The sequence below is a fragment of the Hemitrygon akajei genome, chromosome 11 (assembly GCF_048418815.1).
Source record: "Hemitrygon akajei chromosome 11, sHemAka1.3, whole genome shotgun sequence".
NCBI lineage: Eukaryota > Metazoa > Chordata > Chondrichthyes > Myliobatiformes > Dasyatidae > Hemitrygon > Hemitrygon akajei.
In genome coordinates, this window is record NC_133134.1 from 41,231,624 (window position 1) to 41,249,008 (window position 17,385).

Below are 17,385 nucleotides of genomic sequence, written 5' to 3' on the forward strand. Positions count from 1 at the left end.
GCCTCCTACCTGATGGCATGAACATTAATTTCTCCTTTCTGGAAAAAAAAATTCCCATCCCCTCCACTCTTCTTCTACTCCCCACTTGCAACAACAACCTTGCACTCAGTGTCAGGAATTAATTGTGGACTTCTGGAAGGGGAGGTCAATGGGACACACACCAGGCCTCACTGAGGGATCACCAGTGGAAAGGGTGAGCAGTTTCAAATTCCTGGGTGTGAACATCTCTGGAGATCTATCCTGGGCCCAACATATTAATGTAGTTAAAGGAAGGCAAGATGGCAACTTTATTTCATGAGGAGTTTGAGGAGACTTGGTATGTCACCAAAGACATTTGCAATTTTTTACAGATCTATTGTGGTGAGCTTTCTAACTGGTTACATCACCGTCTGGTATGAAGGGAACACTGCACAGGATTAGTAAAAGTTGCAGAAAGTGGCAAACATAGCCAGCTCCATCATGGGCACTGGCCTCCCCAGCACTGAGGACATCTTGAACAGACTATGCCTCAAAATGGCTGCATCTATTATTAAGGATCTCCATCACCTAGGGCATGTCCTCGTTTCATTGCTGCCATCAAGGTGGAGGTACAGGAGCCTGAAGATACACACCCAACATTTCGGAAACAGCTTCTTCCCCTCTGCCATCAGATTTCTGAATGGGCAATGAACCCATGTACAGTACCTCACTTTTTAAATGTTTTTTGCTCTCTATTTGCACTACTTATTTAATTTATATATACATATATAATTCTTACTGTTATTTTTAGTTTTTTTATTGTTATGTATTGCAATGTACTGCTGGCTACAAAACAAAAATAAATCAAGACACATGCCCTTGATATTTCTGATCCCAATTCCTTAGAATTTACAGGGAATAGTGTGAAAAACCAATAAAAGTGCTAGGGGTGAAAATGCCTTGTCAGAGGGGAATAGCCAAATTGGTTCAAGCTGGCAGGAAGGCGACAGTAACTTAAATAACCTCACGTTACAACAGTGGTGTGCAGAAGAGCATCTCTGAATGCACAACACGTTGAACCTTGAAGTAGATCAGCTACAGCCCGGTCAGGTGCCGAATAAAGTGGAACCGAGCGCGTAATCTGACAGCCTTCCTCACTACTCTGCCAATGCTTGTGTCATCTACATACTTACTAAGCAGCTTACTACTGACCACAGACACCAAATCAGAATACACTTCTCCACCGTGTTCCTCTATGGCCAAATCTACCAAATCTCTGATCGCATGTGCCTTAACCTTTTTGATCAGTCTATTCAAAAAAAGCAGCTCAACACCTTCTTTGTGAGGGTAAAATGCACCTCATTGCTGTTGATATTTTGTTACAAACATGTAACAAAAAATAACTCAAAACCCAACAGTTCATTAATATGATCCCATATATTAGCATTAATACGATCCTATATCTGAGCATTATCAAATGAGACATAGAATATGAAATCAGGGAGTCAAGCTGAACTTTCAATAAACAAAATTACAGATACGACTGGCAAATAGTCTTTAATTCTGTTTGCTTCTTTATCACATGGATAAAGAAATACTGGGGAGAGTCCAGAGGAGATTTACGAGGTTAGTTAATTTTGCATATATATATTTTTTTTCTTTATATTACATATTATGAAATATCTAGATTTACCTTGTTCATATATATACTATATGGTTCATGTTTCGGGAAAACTTATTTATACTGTATTCATTGCTTATGTATTCTTTCATGTGTAATGGGAATTTGTATGTTTGTAATCCCTTTATTAATATATCAATTGTATTTTGTTCATAATATTATTAATACTAATAAAAAGATTGAAAAAGAAAGAAAAAAAGAGATTTACGAAATAGTTCCTGTGATGTAAGACTACAATTGTGGGAATAAGATGGGAGAAGCTCAGCAATTTTCTTTCGAGGAGAGGAGGCTGAGGGTGATAGATGGAAGCATACAAAGCAGCGAGAGGTCAGGACAGAGTGGACAGTAACGTGAAGGAAAGCTTTTTTTATAACGTAGTGTGATTGGAAAGTAGAATGCATCACCTGCTGATGTGGTGAAGGCAGACTACGTCGTGGATTTGTGGAGGAGACTAACTGTGATAAGGAACAATTTGCAAGGCTTTATAAAGAAAGTGGAGAATGGAAACAAAGACTGCAGGAGAGTTGACATGGAAATTAAGGGTAAAATTCCCTAGTTCTATTCTGTAACCTTTTCTATGATCCTGTAACATTCTAGATCATTGTTTAGGAGATAATCTTGTGTATAAGAGAGATTATGTTGCAGTATATTGTTTTTTATTTTGTTCACTACGCACCCAGTTTGACCGGTCTTACCAGTTCCTTTTGTTAAGCTGTATTTGTTAAATGATTGAGTCAACTATTTAGTTTGGCTGGTTTTACTGAAAGCGTCTCACCATTGGGTAAATTGTTTCAATATCTTGCTTACTAATGAGTTGGCTCAGTGTGTAAAGCCACAACAACTTGAGAGTCTGGTTTGGGAATACAAGGAGGTAAGGGAGAGTTGTTTACTTTTATTAGAAGCCTAATACTCAGGATCAGTGCTGACATCCTTAATGTTGCTTATATACATTGACAATTAGGATGTGAATGTAGGAGAGATGATTGGTAAGTTTGAAGGTGACACAAACTGGTGGCATCGTTGAGACTAAGGAAGTGTAGTTTTAGGCTGGAGGGCACTGTTTATGAATCACCAAGATAGCAACCCAAAATGCAAAAGGAGCATTTGGGATACTTCTGAGAACCTGGAGCTCATCCATTAGGAGCACACAGTACCCCGATTAAATAGTAAAAAGATTGCATTGCCTTTCCGACTGCTTATAATCATTCATCCTGCCAGGGAGCCTTTGTCCATCTGCGGAGGAGTCTGTGGTTTCCACATTCTTAATAAATAACACACTGAAAATAAGTCTGCCTGAGAAAAAGAAATACTAATGGAGATCTCAAGATGCAGGGATAGACACTCAGTGGCCACGTTATTACTTACATAGTAAAGTGGCCACTGAGTTTATGTCCATGGCCTTCTGCTACTGTAGCCCATCCATTTCAAGGTTCAACGTGTTGTGCATTCAGGTGGCCTTTTGCACACCACTGTTGGAACACATGGAGTTATTGTCACCTTCCTGTCATCTTGAACCAACCTGGCCATTCTCCTCTGATCTCTCTCGTTAGCAGGGCATTTATAGAGCTGCCTCTCACTGAATGATTTTTGTTTTGCTCATCATTCTCTGCAGACTCTAGAGGGTGTTGTGTGTGAAAATCCCAGGAGAGCAGCAGTTTCCGAGATACACAAACCACCCCATCTGGCACCAAGACCATTTCACAGTCAAAGTCACTTAATCACATTTCTTCCCCATCCTGATGTTTGTTTTGACCAACAACTGAATCTCTTGATCACAACTGCATGCCTTTATGCATTGATTTGCTGCACATAATTGGTTGATTAGTTATTTGCTCTAATGAGCAGGTGTACAGGCGTACCCAATAAAGTGGCCACTGAGTATACTGGTGTCATAAAGTGTTCAGTCAAGGTCTCTATTTTCTCAGTGCGTGGATTCCAATGGATTATTTCAAAGACGAACAAATAATTGATTTTGACAGCATGGACAAAATTTATCAGCCAATATCATGAAAAATTATCTAGTCATTTATCATTCTGCTCTTTGTGGGAATTTACATTGACTTCCCCCAGTTCCTACAATAAAGCAATGGCCTCACATCCAAAAATCCGTCACTGGCCACAAAATGCTTCTGAATGACCTAAGATCAGGAAAGCTGTTTTAAAAACATGAGCCATTCTCTATCATTTAATGATGTCTTGATTTTTTATAAAGTCTAGAGCGAAAATGATTTCACTACAGAGTAGTGCTGTAAAGTTAACATTGAAGGCTGATGTTTGTTTGTTTATTGTGTTTCTAGTGTGGCGTAGTCCTGGGATCATTCCTGCTGATCAGCAGCTCCTGGTTGGCACACAGCTCCAGTGTAATGCTGATTGAAGCGGCAATTTCAGCTAAATGCAAAACATACTTTGGTCTCGGTGAGTTCTCACTGTATAAAAATGCAGGATGTAAATTACCTCAAGCAAGGATTATGATAAATAGCTAAAGGATGTCAGGGCTGTGGTTTGAATTTTAAGTGTGCAGCCAACCATTCTAAATTAACTCCATCTTCAGCATTGTTCTTGCTGAAAGCACTACTTTGTTCTGGCATGGCACAATCCATCATTGGCTCATCAGAGGAGGCAGCTAAGGGCTGCTTCCGAGCTACTTAAAGAGAACCAGCTGACCAAGCCCATGACCATCAGTTTGGAAAATGAGTCCTCCAACAGGTAAGTCTCTGTTTAGCCTTTAGTTCCTAATCACTTTTTTTAGTTCCTTTAGTTCCGCCCTAATCACTGAGGGCATGCTTCAGGAATACTTGCTATCAAACCCCAGCCCAATCACGTTCCCAACCATCATGTTACCGTCTGACAATGCTCAAGCCTAATCCTGAATCCACATTCCTTTCGTTCACTCCATCCCCACTGATTCCCTCAATGTGAGTCTTGACGTTGATTTCCCCACTCAACTGAAGGCCCATCCTTCCTCCACAATAAATCACCGGCACATCCCCAAGTTCCGTGGCCTTTCACCTGCTTTGAATTAGATTTATGTTGCAAGAGCTCACATGTTGGCCATCTCTGGTTTAGTACACCTTCTGATATAATGTCCAGTTTCTTGGCCATAACCTGAAAATGAGAATGCATTCTTCCTGAAATGAAGTTATGAACATTGCCTCATGAAAAGCGTGGTAGACAATTAGAACTCTCTCCGGAAAATTTCAATTGTTGCTGAATCAATTTTTAATTGTAGTTCTGAGATTGCCAAACGTCTGATAATAAAAAGAATTTAAGGATGTTAGGTAGAAATACATTCTGAGTTGATTGTACTAATTATCTCTCCATAGTAGCAGCTGTGTACTCTGAAATTCAGATCCATTAACTTCAATGGAACGAAAATTAGAAAGCAGAGTCTGATGCACTGTAAATGATGATCAACAGAAGAACTAGAACCAGCATGCCACTTGGCTCCTTATTCCTATTACACCATTTAATAAATTAATGGATGGATGTTGACCACAGTGGCACCATCAATTTGCCACAAAGATCTTAGGATAACTATCAAGGGAGCTAGTCACATGTTAGTTGTGATGTCACTACCATGTGGATCTGGCCTGTGGCCACCTCCTGCTCTGTTCCTCCTCTGCTTTAGGGAATCTATCCAAGCTTTTGTAGAACCACTTCTGTCAAAGCCAAAAAGGAGAAGGCATGGAGAGATCTAAAAGAGAGCAAAAATATTGCTGTATTTCAATATTAGTGAATGCATGTACTCAACAAGCATTAATTATAAAACAAAATGCTGAAGGACCTATTGGGCCATGCAGCATCTGTGGAGGTAAGTGAAGAACCTTTATTATTGACACTCCACAGAAGCTACCTGACATGCTGAGTCTTTCCAGCATTTTGTTTGCTGCTCCAGGTTCCAGCACCTGGAGTCTGTTTCATCTTCATATCTGAGCCACCTGAGATGTTCTCATTAATTAAACCATTTCCCTGCTTAGCTCACAAAGCAGCACCCACCCGGAAAGCCGGTGGACTTCCACTCTCTTTCAGCTCCTCCGTTCCCCCTTTCCCAAAGATGTGCCACAGATGGGTATTTTCAATTAACATTGACCAAACTTAACAATTTCCATTTCAGCTCAAGCCTCGTATGGAACAGCTGGAAAATTGGTGGTGGAAATAAGGTAAGACCCCCTCAATAAATTCGGCTCTAGGAGATTTCTTGGCCTGAGGCTGGGGATTCTTATCATATCAAATGTTGTTTTCAACTTTAGTCTCCCTGCACATTTAAGGGGAAGGTGACTGAACAGTTATCAGGCACATCTAGTTCTTGGAAAAGGAATGCAGAGCAATGCATGTAGAATATATAGAACATAGAACATTATAGAGTTATAGTGTTTAGTTTACATTTTCTCTTCCTCTGTTTTACACTGATGTTTTCTGCTTTGCATTATCATAAAAATAAGACTGGAAACTGTGCTCTGTAGATATCGCATTACTTTGACTATATCCCTGGGGTAGAATTTGATTTTGTGCAAAAGCGTAAAGCATGTTTAAGAGGTATTTGGAGTCCACAAAAATAAAACCCAAGGGAGCTGTAAACTGGACTGCTGACTTGCTATTATCCATTTTACACTTCCACATAAAGTGAAAATCGATCTCCTTCCCATTGACTTTAACCACACCTACCAGGCTTTAAATTTTATCCTATACTAAGAAATCAGCTATCGATACTGATTTTATCCAAGATACCTCCTAGCATAAATATTTGGATTTTCTTTTTCAGTAGTCTATCTAACTTGGGTCTTAACAGAAGCAAAATCCACAGAAATATTGGGTGATTATGTAGGAAGTCAGCTGGATCTCATGTTTCTTGTTTGCAAACTAGTACTCATTTCCCCGGACTATCTTGAATTAGGTCCCTTACTGTAACTTGTGAAATTCCCCTCTGTTTGTTCCAACATTGATGTGTATTGTTACGTATCCCGTAACTGGATCACTTACCAGCAAAGATAGAGAGGTCCGTTGAAGTCTGATGGCACTATCTTTTAGAAGTTTTTATTTATAAAGGGGCATAAAAGTAAGGTTAATACAAACATTCAGATAACATACGTCGTCAATACTCAATCTAAAGCGCAGGTATAGTAATAATCAATAAGAAATAAGCTCAATCGTTGTCTAGGGGTAATATTTTGTCCAATGAAAATATAAAAGTTTCTCGAGGTCAGTGCAGTTCCACCAGCTGCAGTCTTTTGGGTGTCGTGGTGGTGCACTTTGTTGGAGAGAGAGAGAGATAGGTATAGAATGGAACAGTTACCCGGCGGGTTTTCCAACCTTCAGGAGTTCGATCCGTCGGAGTCTCGTTGGGGGGTGGCCGTTCACTTGTGGCCTCTCCCGTAGCTAAAGCCGTTCTTCCGTGGTGAGGTCGCCAATCCCAGGCAAGGAAAAGACGCACACGAACCCCCCCACCAGCTGTCGCTATTAAACGCTGTCACAGGATTTCTAGCGTGTCTTCTGGTGCGTCTGTGGAGGCCATCTTTACAACCCCTCTTTTATCTGAACTCACGGGGTCTCAGATGTCAATCAGGTGGGGATGATGCAATCTCTCTCCGTCTCTCCACCCACGTTGCCCTGAGGGTATACACGTAGTACAGTTCCCAATTCACAAAGGTGTCTCCACGAGACAATGACCACAGTCGCCAGCTTTTGCCTCGCCGTGAAACGAGGGACACCGCACGTATCTCTCTCTTCTCTTGGGTCATTGACCCCCCCCCCCCTTCACTAGGGCTCTTGCGATTCTCACAAAGGAGGGGGCTGGGATCATAACAGTATGCATTTAGCCAACAGAGCCCAACACATCTGAACATTCCCAATAAACTTTACTGAACCTCCACCTCTTTTATTCACACGAATGACTCTCCTTCACTGTAATCCTCATCCTAACCCTAACCGTAACCCTACTTATTGTTTGTTTCTGTTATCCCCTACTTGCTCATTTTATTTTCTCTGGCAGTACTCTGAAGCACTTCAGAACACCTTTGCTACAGTAAAGCTAATTGCTGTTGTTTTTTAGTACTACAAACATTTTCATTCCTAATTATTTGTGAAAAACATTGAAGCACTTCAATTGCTCTAAAATAGTGTGATTTAAAGATTCTATGGATTAGCTTTATTTGTCAGCTGTACATTGAAACATACAGTGAAATGCATCATTTGCGTCAAATCTAATCAGTAAGAAGTGTTGCCATGCTTCCAGCGCCAACATAGTATGCACACAGCTCATTAACCCTAACTTGCACACACTTGGAATGTGGGAGGAAACCAGAGCACCTGGAGGAAACCCACGCGGTCATGGGGAGAATGTACAAATGGAGGAAATCGAACTCCGATCTTGTAGCCGTTGCTGTAAAGCGTTGCGCTAACTGCTATGCTACAATGCCACCTCATAATGGAAGAAAAATAATCTTGTCAAAGTGTTTGAGTAAACAAAGAGGAGTAGATGAAAAAAAGCTTATACTTCCATGGTACCTTCTATGAATAACATTATAGAGCGGTGATCTCATTGGAACCCTGCTGACAAATGGGATTAGCTTAGAGGAGATCTTGGTCAGCATGGACCAGATGGACAGAAAGGCCTGGTTCCATGTGTTATGACCTTTACTTCGTTGGCCTTGGGTTTCAGCATCCCTCCCTCTGAGGAGGAACTCCACACATCTACAGGCCTCTGATGTCGGGATTCCTCGTCTCACTCAGAACTTCCTTCTAATCTCTTCAGTCTCTGGATCCTGAAAAGCCGACATCTGTTATGCGTTCCCAATTGGCCCTCGTGGGTCATTTCAGAGCAGGTACATGGGTTGGGACAGGAGAGACGGATGCGTGGTGAGAAGGGCAAAGTTCGTCATCAGATGGGGAGAACAAGATGAGCAAGGTGAAGGGCCTGCTCCTGCCCTGGCCCTACACCAGCGATGATGGGGAAGATGTGAACCATCAGTTGGTCCCTCTGTCTGTGGTCACAGTCAGTGACACTGAGACATCAGATGAGACAGGGTCCCAGGACAGAAGAGGCTCGAAGAAGCAGGCTCGCATTGCCTGAAATTAAGGTATCCTGCAGCCCCCAACTCAACCTCCCTCTGCAACCCCTCTCCCACTCAGGACATTAGACTGGTAGTGTAGCGGTTAGGATAACACTTAACGGTGCCAGCGATCAGGGTTCAAATCCCGCAGCCATCTGTACCGGGTTTCTACGTTCCCCTATTTGCTCTGGATGCTGCAGTTTCCTCCCGTATTCCTAGGATGTACACAGGTTAGGATTCATGAGTTGTGGGCACGATGTATTGGTGTCAGAAGCAGGGTGACACTTGCGGGCTGCCCCCAGCACATCCTCGGACTGTGTTGGTTGTTGATGCAAACTATGCATTTCACTGTATGTTTTGCTGTTTCGACGAATGTGGAACAAATAAAGCTAATCTTTATATTTACCTCTCTCAGGTTGATTCTGCTATCCTCCAAGGTGTTGAATGACTAGTCCCCAAGCTCCAGCCTTCGTCCTATTACCCCCCCCCCACCTGCTGTCAGCTGAGAATCCTAGAGTCCAGCAACCCCCTCCCCCCAGCTGAGGGGGAAGTTTCCTGACAATCCAGGAGCTTCAGGACTGCGCTGAGGTGATGGAGGGGATGTGGGAGGGGGCAGATTTGGAAACCTCCCCCAGGGTCCCACCTGAACTGTGAACGACAGGGATCTGGGCCATAGCATCCAAATCTGATTCACTATGGCAGAGGCACAATCTCACTCCCAGCCCTTCCCTCCATCTGGTCCCTTTCAGGGATCAAAAAGCAGAGGGCGTAGGTTTAAATAATATTTAAAAGGGTTAACTTTTTCACCAGAAGTTGGTGGGTATATGGAATGAACTGCCAGAGGAAATGGTAGAGGCGGGTACAGGTAAAACATTTAAAAGATAATTATATTGCAGTTCACTTTAATATAGCGGGTTGCTGATTTTCTGCTTTACAGTATGATCGGTTTATTGCTGGGGACCTGCATCGCTATCTTTGCTTCCTTGGAAGATCTGGTAGCCATCCTCTTCCTGAAGTTGACTGGATCCCCAGTAAGTCCACATGTTTTTTAAGGAAACCCATTGCTTGAGTTTGTTTTCTCTTTTCGTTGTTCCTTTCTCTGTAGTCTCTCCTCCACTCTACCTCAAGTAAGTTGCAGCCTCTGCACATTAAACACCCTTGGGCAAATGTGATGTTCTGGTAACTTGTCGAGTGGCCATTATTCACAGGCTCATTGATGGTAACTGCGAACAGTCACCTGGCTGCTAGACAGGTAACAACCAAGGCTCATTCTCGGAAACTGAAATCCACACACGATGAGTCGTGCTCAGTTGCTTCTGAGGGGGGGGGGGTCTGCATTTTGCCTTAACAGCGGTCTCGCCTCCACCACCGCTTTCAGAGCCGTTGGCCGCATCTCGTCTTAGTTCCCACTCAGAGAGACAACAGTGGAACGCCCTAGCGATCTCCACTCCACTAACCTCACTTGGATCTTGCTTTGCAATCTCAGCCACTAGCAACAAGATTCCACCATGAGGCACATCTTCCCTCCTTCCCAACCTTTCAGCATTCTGAATGGACTGTTCGTTTCGTGATCCCCCAGTCCCCTCTGACACCTCCACCAACCACTCCTCAGTTTATGTCACTTTACTGTGCAACTGCAGGTGATGGCAACACCTGCTCTTCTACCTTGCCCCTACCATCATCCGGGGACTGAAAAGTGAAGCAGTAATTCACGTGCACTTCTTCCGATTTTGTGTACTGCTTTGAGTGCTCGCAATAGGGCCTCCTCTAAAGTGGAGCAATCTAGCGACTGCTTTGTAGAACCCATTTGTTCAGTGTGTGGTGGCAAACCCGAGTTTATGGTTGCCTGTCACTTTTGTTCTTTGTCCACTCCTAATCTGACCAGTCAGTCTGCGACCTCCTCATTGTCCCAACCGAGTTCAACGTAAGCTTGAGGAATAACACCTCAACTTAAATTTGGGCACATCGCAGCCTTCTTACCCACTTACAGCCATTATGCCCCTGTTAATTAGGGCAGCAATGGAAGTCCTCCACCTCTGGTGGTGTCCAGGGTTTCCTTCATCATCTCAGTAGCTTCCTCTCAGTTTTCACCCCTATCAGTCGCACAAGTGGATGAAAGAAAAATGGAGGGTTATGGGGTAGTGTGGGTTTAGTACTTTTTTTAAAGGATTATATGGGTCGGCACAACATGGAGGGCTGAAGGGCCTGTACTGTGCTGTAATGTTCTATGGTTCTATGGTTCTATGGTTCTAAGTCCCGGGTGGAGTCCCAGGAATACCATCACACTCAGATGCAGAAGGATTCTTCATTGCTGTTTCTGGAACAATTTTGGTTTACCAGTCAGGGTTGTTAACCCTGAACTGAACCCCTGAACCTGGAGGACCATTCTCAGTCTGGCCTCTGCCCTTTGACCTGTTTAGCATGGGCAACCCCACTAAGAACATAAAGCCAACATAGCTCTCCAGGTCACTGAGGCACGCAAGCCTCCAGATCCAATGACAAGGCTGTAGTCCTCTTGGAGAACAGCCTTCTAGACTCGAAGTTAAATTCAAGAACTTCAGTCTAATCACTTCCTCGGTTTATATTGGAATTGGCCAGCTTTGCTTTAAGCTTGTCCAGTGGTAATAATATTAACTCAGTTTTTTTTCTGTCCACAAACAGAAATAATAAAAGTGAGGTAGTGTTCATGGGTTCAATATCCATTTAGAAATCAGATGGCAGAGGGGAAGAAGCTGTCCCTGAATCACTGGCCCTTCTTCAATATAATAGGTTTTATAACCCTTTGTGTGAGCACATTGGATCTCTGCTTAATGCAGCATCCATAAGGTAACAGTTGGCATTAAGCCAAGCAAAATTAGATTGGTTTGGACTTGTAGAGGTACAGGTGAAACAGTAAAAATTCAGTCGTGACTGCTGATAACGTGAGTGAAGGACGTGATGTTCTGTGGTCCTCTGCTTGTATCGTTTCACAACCTCCTCTGCTTTCTCCTGACAGATTACAACTTGGCAGCTTTTTTTATTACTAGTCGCCATCACCACAGTGTCAGTTCTCCCACTGAGCCTACAGAAAAAGGTGTTCAATTCAGCCTGGCAGTCACTGATCTCCATCGTATTTTACATTTTCTTAACTTTAGTGGTGAGTATTGTGAGCAGAAGGGGAGCTATTCTGGGATGCTAGAATTATTGATCGGAATGAGGGGTAAATAACTTCCGCGTGTATCACAGCCCATTACAAAGAAGGTATGTATTGGAGCATGATTGTGGTGATTGGATGCAAGGTTCTTTTTGTCCTCTCGTTGGAGGACCCAACTACCATCACCAAACTCAGATGATGAGGAACACACTCAAAATGTTTGAGGACCTCAGCAGTATGTATGGAGAGGAATAATGGAGGGTCTCAGCATGAAATATTGTCTATTTATTCCTCTCCAGAGATGCCGCCTGACCTGCTGAGGTTCTCCAGCATTTTGTGTGTGTTACTCTGGATTCCCAGGATCTGCAGAATCTCTTGTGTCAGATGCTGTGGACCCTGATGATGGGGATCCTGCATGGTGATGTTCCCCCAAGATGTGGAACTCACACAAGTCTTATAGTGACTGAAGAGACCGTTAAAGGGATCTACTCTTGTTACTTCAGTGTGTGTAGGTTTGCTGGGAACGTAACCGGATGGGACATCGGTAAGATCAGCTGGGACGAACTGATCAGGGGGCATTTTTTTTCTCTGTTGAACCATTGGCTGCTAAGCTTGTCTGTAACAATGGGGATGTGTTTGTAGTTGTACTACTGGAACTTGATCACAAATAGGAGCAGGAGGAGGGAGGATGAGGGCAAGCCCTCCTTCATTGTAGATGGAGACTGAGAACACTGTGACTAAGGAAACCTAGCTGTAAAATCATTACCCTGGCAACGGGGTCAGATCTTTAGAGCCTCACTGTGCAGTTTGACCTAGCTGACCACTGCCTCATGTGGCCGCCCTCAGACCTGATGGGGTTTCTGGGCTCTCGAAGCTCCCAGACTCTCTCCTGGTCAGAAGCAAAACTCTAGAGATGCCAGAAACTTGAAGCAAGGGCAGAAATGTAACACTCAGCAGAGCAGGCAGCACCTGTGGAGGGAGAAACAGTTCATACTTCGAGTGAATTTTCCACTGTTGCTGCCTGACTGCTGACTGTTTCCAGCAGTACCAGTTATCACATCTTGCCTTGGTGTCTGGCTTGTCCATTGCAATCTCAAGGTCAGCACTGGAGGAACAGGATGTCCATTACATTCAACACAAGCTGCACAATAATTTTCAACTGTGGGTACAATTGGTAGTAATTTTCTCCTTTAAAAGTGCAGCCATGATGTTTACCCGTGCAATTTAGGATGCAGAATCCTTAGGATTATTTTTGGTTACTGTGTGCTAATGCAAACCTGTCAGATATTCATGCCACCAAAGTGCACAGATCCTTACGTGAGATGAACTTCTAAACCTGTCAATTAAGAGTAGCAGTAGGACATTGTCTCTCAATTTAATAAGATCATGATTGCTCCTATAGGGATCACAGTGCTGTGATTTTGCCTACCTGTATTAACCTTCACTCCCTTTGTTATCAATTATCTATCTAAAAAACATTGAAGAACTCCATCCACTATCCTTGAGAAAGATTTCCAAAGACTCACATTTCTCCAAGACAAAGAAAAAGTCTTATCTCTGTTTTAAATATGTTGAATCTGATTTCTAAATAAAACACCTCTTGTTCAAGATTCTCCCACAAGGAAGTCTCCTTTCCACATTTGCGCAATAGGTCCCCTCAGGGTCCTACTGCTTCAAACAAGTCTCTCATTCTTCTAAATTCCAGCAGATCCAAGTTAAGCCTGTTCAGTATTTCTTCACAAAACCACTCACCCTCTTAAAATAAAGGGACAAATACCATAAAAACATAAGATATAGGAGCAGAATTAAGCCATTTGGCCCATCGTATCTGCTCTGTCATTTCATCATGGCTGATCCAAATTTCCTCTCAGCCCCCAGTCTCCTGCCTTCTCCCCATAGCCCTTCATGCCCTGACTAATCAAGAATCTATCAACCTCTGCCTTAAATATACATGAAGACTTAGCCTGCATAGCTGCCCGTGACAAAGAATTTCACAGAGTCGCCACTCTCTGGCTAAAGAAATTCCTCCTCATCTTCATTCTAAAAGGATGCCCCTCTATTCTGAGGCTGTGTCCTCTGGTCTTAGACTCTCCCAGCATAGGAAACATACTCACCACATCCACTCTATCAAGGCCTTTCACCAATTGATAGGTTTCAATGAGGTCACCCCTCATTCTCTGACTTCTAGTGAACACAGACTGAGAGCCATCAAACACTGTTCATATGTCAAGCCGTTCAATCCTGGAATAATTTTCGTGAGCATCCTTTGAACTTCCTCCAGTTTTAGCAAGTCCTTTCTAAGATAAGGGGCCCAAAACTGCTCACAATATGCCAACTGAGACCTCAACAGCCTCAACATCACAACCTTGCTTTTATATTCTGGTATTTTGTTTATACTGTATATTCCGGGCGTTGTCTCACCAATGTTCTGTAAAACTGAAACTTAATCTTTCCAGTTTTGTACAATAACCACTTCCCTTATTATTTTTTGAACTTGCTCACAGCTACACCTGTGCTATCTGCACTGGGACAAACAGCACAGGTCCTCTCTGCAATGCCTTGTTAGTGTGAGTTATCATGTGCAATTGAATTTCTAGGCTGCTGAATTTTACCTTAACTGAAACTAACAACGCAAAGACAAAGTAAAACATGCTGGGGATGAAATTAAATCTGTCAACCTTCTCTTAAAGGTAGTGTTATTAATATAAAAAATCATGTGTTATCTTGATCAGCCAATAATGAATACTATTTTGATGATGATCATGGTTTCAAATCATCGAAAAAGTGATTAGTTTCTGAATTTAAAGAGATTAGATTTTTTCAATTTGTTTAGACTTCATGAATATTAATAACCAATAACCATAAAAAGTTATGTGGCTCAAGTTAGACCAATCAAATTTAATAAAATTCAGTGTCCACTCAGAGCAACATGGCAGATTGTCTGTAATAAGGAGGATATGGTTTTGCATTTATTTTTCATTCATTATCACTCTCCTAGCCAGGACTGTTTCTCGGAGCAAATGATAGATAGTATTCGTCCTGCTCATGTAGGCATACCCCAGTCTCCACCCAGCTAATAGAGTCACCAGCCATTTGTTTCTAACTCGTCACCTGCAGCCTATTTAACCCCAGCTCTCATCCACAGTGTTTATTCACTCATCAAGGCAGCCGCACTCAACCAGTTGCTCCCAGCCTTCAGTTAACCTGTTACTGTTGTGCTTAGTATTTGTTCTCTCTGGCTTGTGGCCTCTCATGGCTTGTTATTTTGCAGTCCATTATTAAAATTATCACGCACCATAAATTGTCTCTGCTGCTCTGCTTTTGAGTTAAGCTTCCTTTACCTTCTCTGACAGATAGTGCTCATGATGGAGGCTGTTTATATGAGGGCTGGAGGTGAGGTGGGGGGTGTTGTTCAGATCAGCCATGATCTTATTACAGCTCCTAATTCATACATTCACATGACATGTTCTTAAATGAAGACTTGATTTCTCCTAATGGAAATCACCACAACAATTGAATGCTAAAGTCATAACTGTTGTACTGTTCTTGTCATTCTCTGGTAGAAGATGTTCAAAAATATGAAATGAAAACAGTTCATTCTCTAGTTTAGGTTGTACGTTTGAAATGTCAAATTGTCTGAGTGGTTTCCTTTGTCTCCAGCTGGTGATAAACTGCCTAATTTCAGCGCTCTCTGGTGGATTGATACTGGAGAAGGTCCACTTGTGGCACTGGTCTGGAATTCCTACGTGTCTGCCGATACTCACCACCTTGTTCTGCAGTCACCCGTAAGTGATACGGAGATATGGTACATCCATTTTGTTTCGTTTGGCCATTAAAATAAGATTAGCTCCAAAAGTAGTGTTGAATATGTGTGATAATATTACAATGTATTGAATTTCCAATGCATGCTTGAATATGTTCATTTTAATGAAAGTCATGAAGGGGGTCTGAGTTCATGCTACAGGGTCCTACTGATCAGAATTATAGTCCAGGCAGCTTGTTCAGCACTCTACTATCCTGCCTCTGACACTACTGTACCTATGGGGCTGTCCAGTCGAATTTCTGGACACCTCTGTTAACAACATTGAGTATCAGAGGAAAGTGGTTGAATCTTGTGTGGAAATGGTCATGCCTGGTGGTGGTAATGTAGAGGACTAAGTAAAGAGTAACGGACATATTATTCGAGATCAGGTAGCGCAGCCCAAAGGTTGTTGCACTTGTACCTTCATGGCTGCCGGGTGCAGTGACACCATTTTGCAGCAATAATGCGGCTCAAACGGAGAAGGCAGTTAATCAGTTGCACCAAAATCAGTAAATTGATGTAAGGTTGGACAGCTTATTATCTAGCTGATTGGGGGGGGGGGGGCTTAGACACATTGGTAATATCTGATGAGTGTGAAGCAGTAAATGACCATCAAGTCTAAGTATTGTTTGTATCACTTTACTCCTTAAAATTTCGTTTCAAGACTTGTGCTTCCAATATACTTCAACTTCCACGGGCAGACAGAGGATGAGGCGAATGCAGTATACAAGCAAGCAAGCATCACTGTTGTCGTTTTCTACATAATGGTAAGTTATGCTGCATTTGCACAGCAACTTCACTTTGGCTTTGGCACTGTACTCGTGCAGTATTGGTTCAGAGAATATCCCCAACCCAAATGGAGGGAAGCTCTCCAGGATGTCTTCCTGTAGGAACACTCTCTGCTTTGTGCCAGAACTGGGACAGGATCTAGCTCTGTACCTGAATTGTGAAAACATGCAATAAAAGAACAGAAGTTTCATCCGGTTGCAAGACAAATTCACAAGTTAAGATGATGCATTTCCGACCATAAAGAATATAACAGATCGCTTTATAGGCTGTCCTTCACATCCTTTGGTTGGCCCAGATGAACACAAAAGCAAAAGGTGGGGTCACAATCTGACCTCACATTCAGGGTGAGTTTTTATTTCCTCTTGGTGGATCATGATTAATATTGGCCAGGGGCTGGGGAGGTAACTTACATCCCTTTCTCTGAGCAAATGGTGCAGATCAGTTGCTCCCATCTTAACAGGAAAAGCACCATTTAGCATTTTGTCTGAAAAGCAGAACCTAAAACAAGGCAGCACTCCCTCAGTACTGGAACATTAACCTTTTTTTTTGTAGTTGGACCTGTAACTCGGCACTGGAACCCACACAGTTTACAACAATTAACAGAGCTATTGTGACTGAGTGATGGTGTAAAAGGAATAATCCTTTTACAAGAACGATGTTAAAAAACATCTTTCCCAAACCTTGCTTCTATAGGTGTGATTGGAGAGTACTGTAAAACTGGGGGTTAGCAGCTGCTTTAAGCTTTTGCCCAAAGTCAACCCCCCTGTCTATTTAATACCATTTAAAATGCTGCTAGAAAGCTGTCCTAAATTTAGAAAAAGGTGAAATAAGCTCATCATAAATTGCTTGCACTTTAATTAATTCAGGAGACTGAAGACATATCACCTCAGCCATTAAAAGGAAGGCAATATACACCCAAACCAGAATTATATGTATCTCATGGGAACTAGACCAGCTGCATTTCTTCCCATAA

The 17,385-nt window shown here is 42.5% G+C and overlaps 1 protein-coding gene across 2 annotated transcripts in view; it reads left to right on the forward strand.

Annotated features, from left to right (window-relative positions):
* The window catches only part of LOC140735520 (putative sodium-coupled neutral amino acid transporter 10), a 260,330-nt gene that overhangs the window by 214,745 nt on the left and 28,200 nt on the right, over positions 1–17,385 (forward strand). For both annotated transcript variants that reach the window (XM_073060693.1, XM_073060692.1), the window contains 6 exons: positions 3,937–4,054; positions 5,754–5,799; positions 9,626–9,719; positions 11,684–11,824; positions 15,482–15,606; positions 16,288–16,390. In XM_073060693.1, coding sequence (XP_072916794.1) covers positions 3,937–4,054; positions 5,754–5,799; positions 9,626–9,719; positions 11,684–11,824; positions 15,482–15,606; positions 16,288–16,390 — 627 coding nt within the window. The remainder of the gene's footprint in view (positions 1–3,936; positions 4,055–5,753; positions 5,800–9,625; positions 9,720–11,683; positions 11,825–15,481; positions 15,607–16,287; positions 16,391–17,385) is intronic.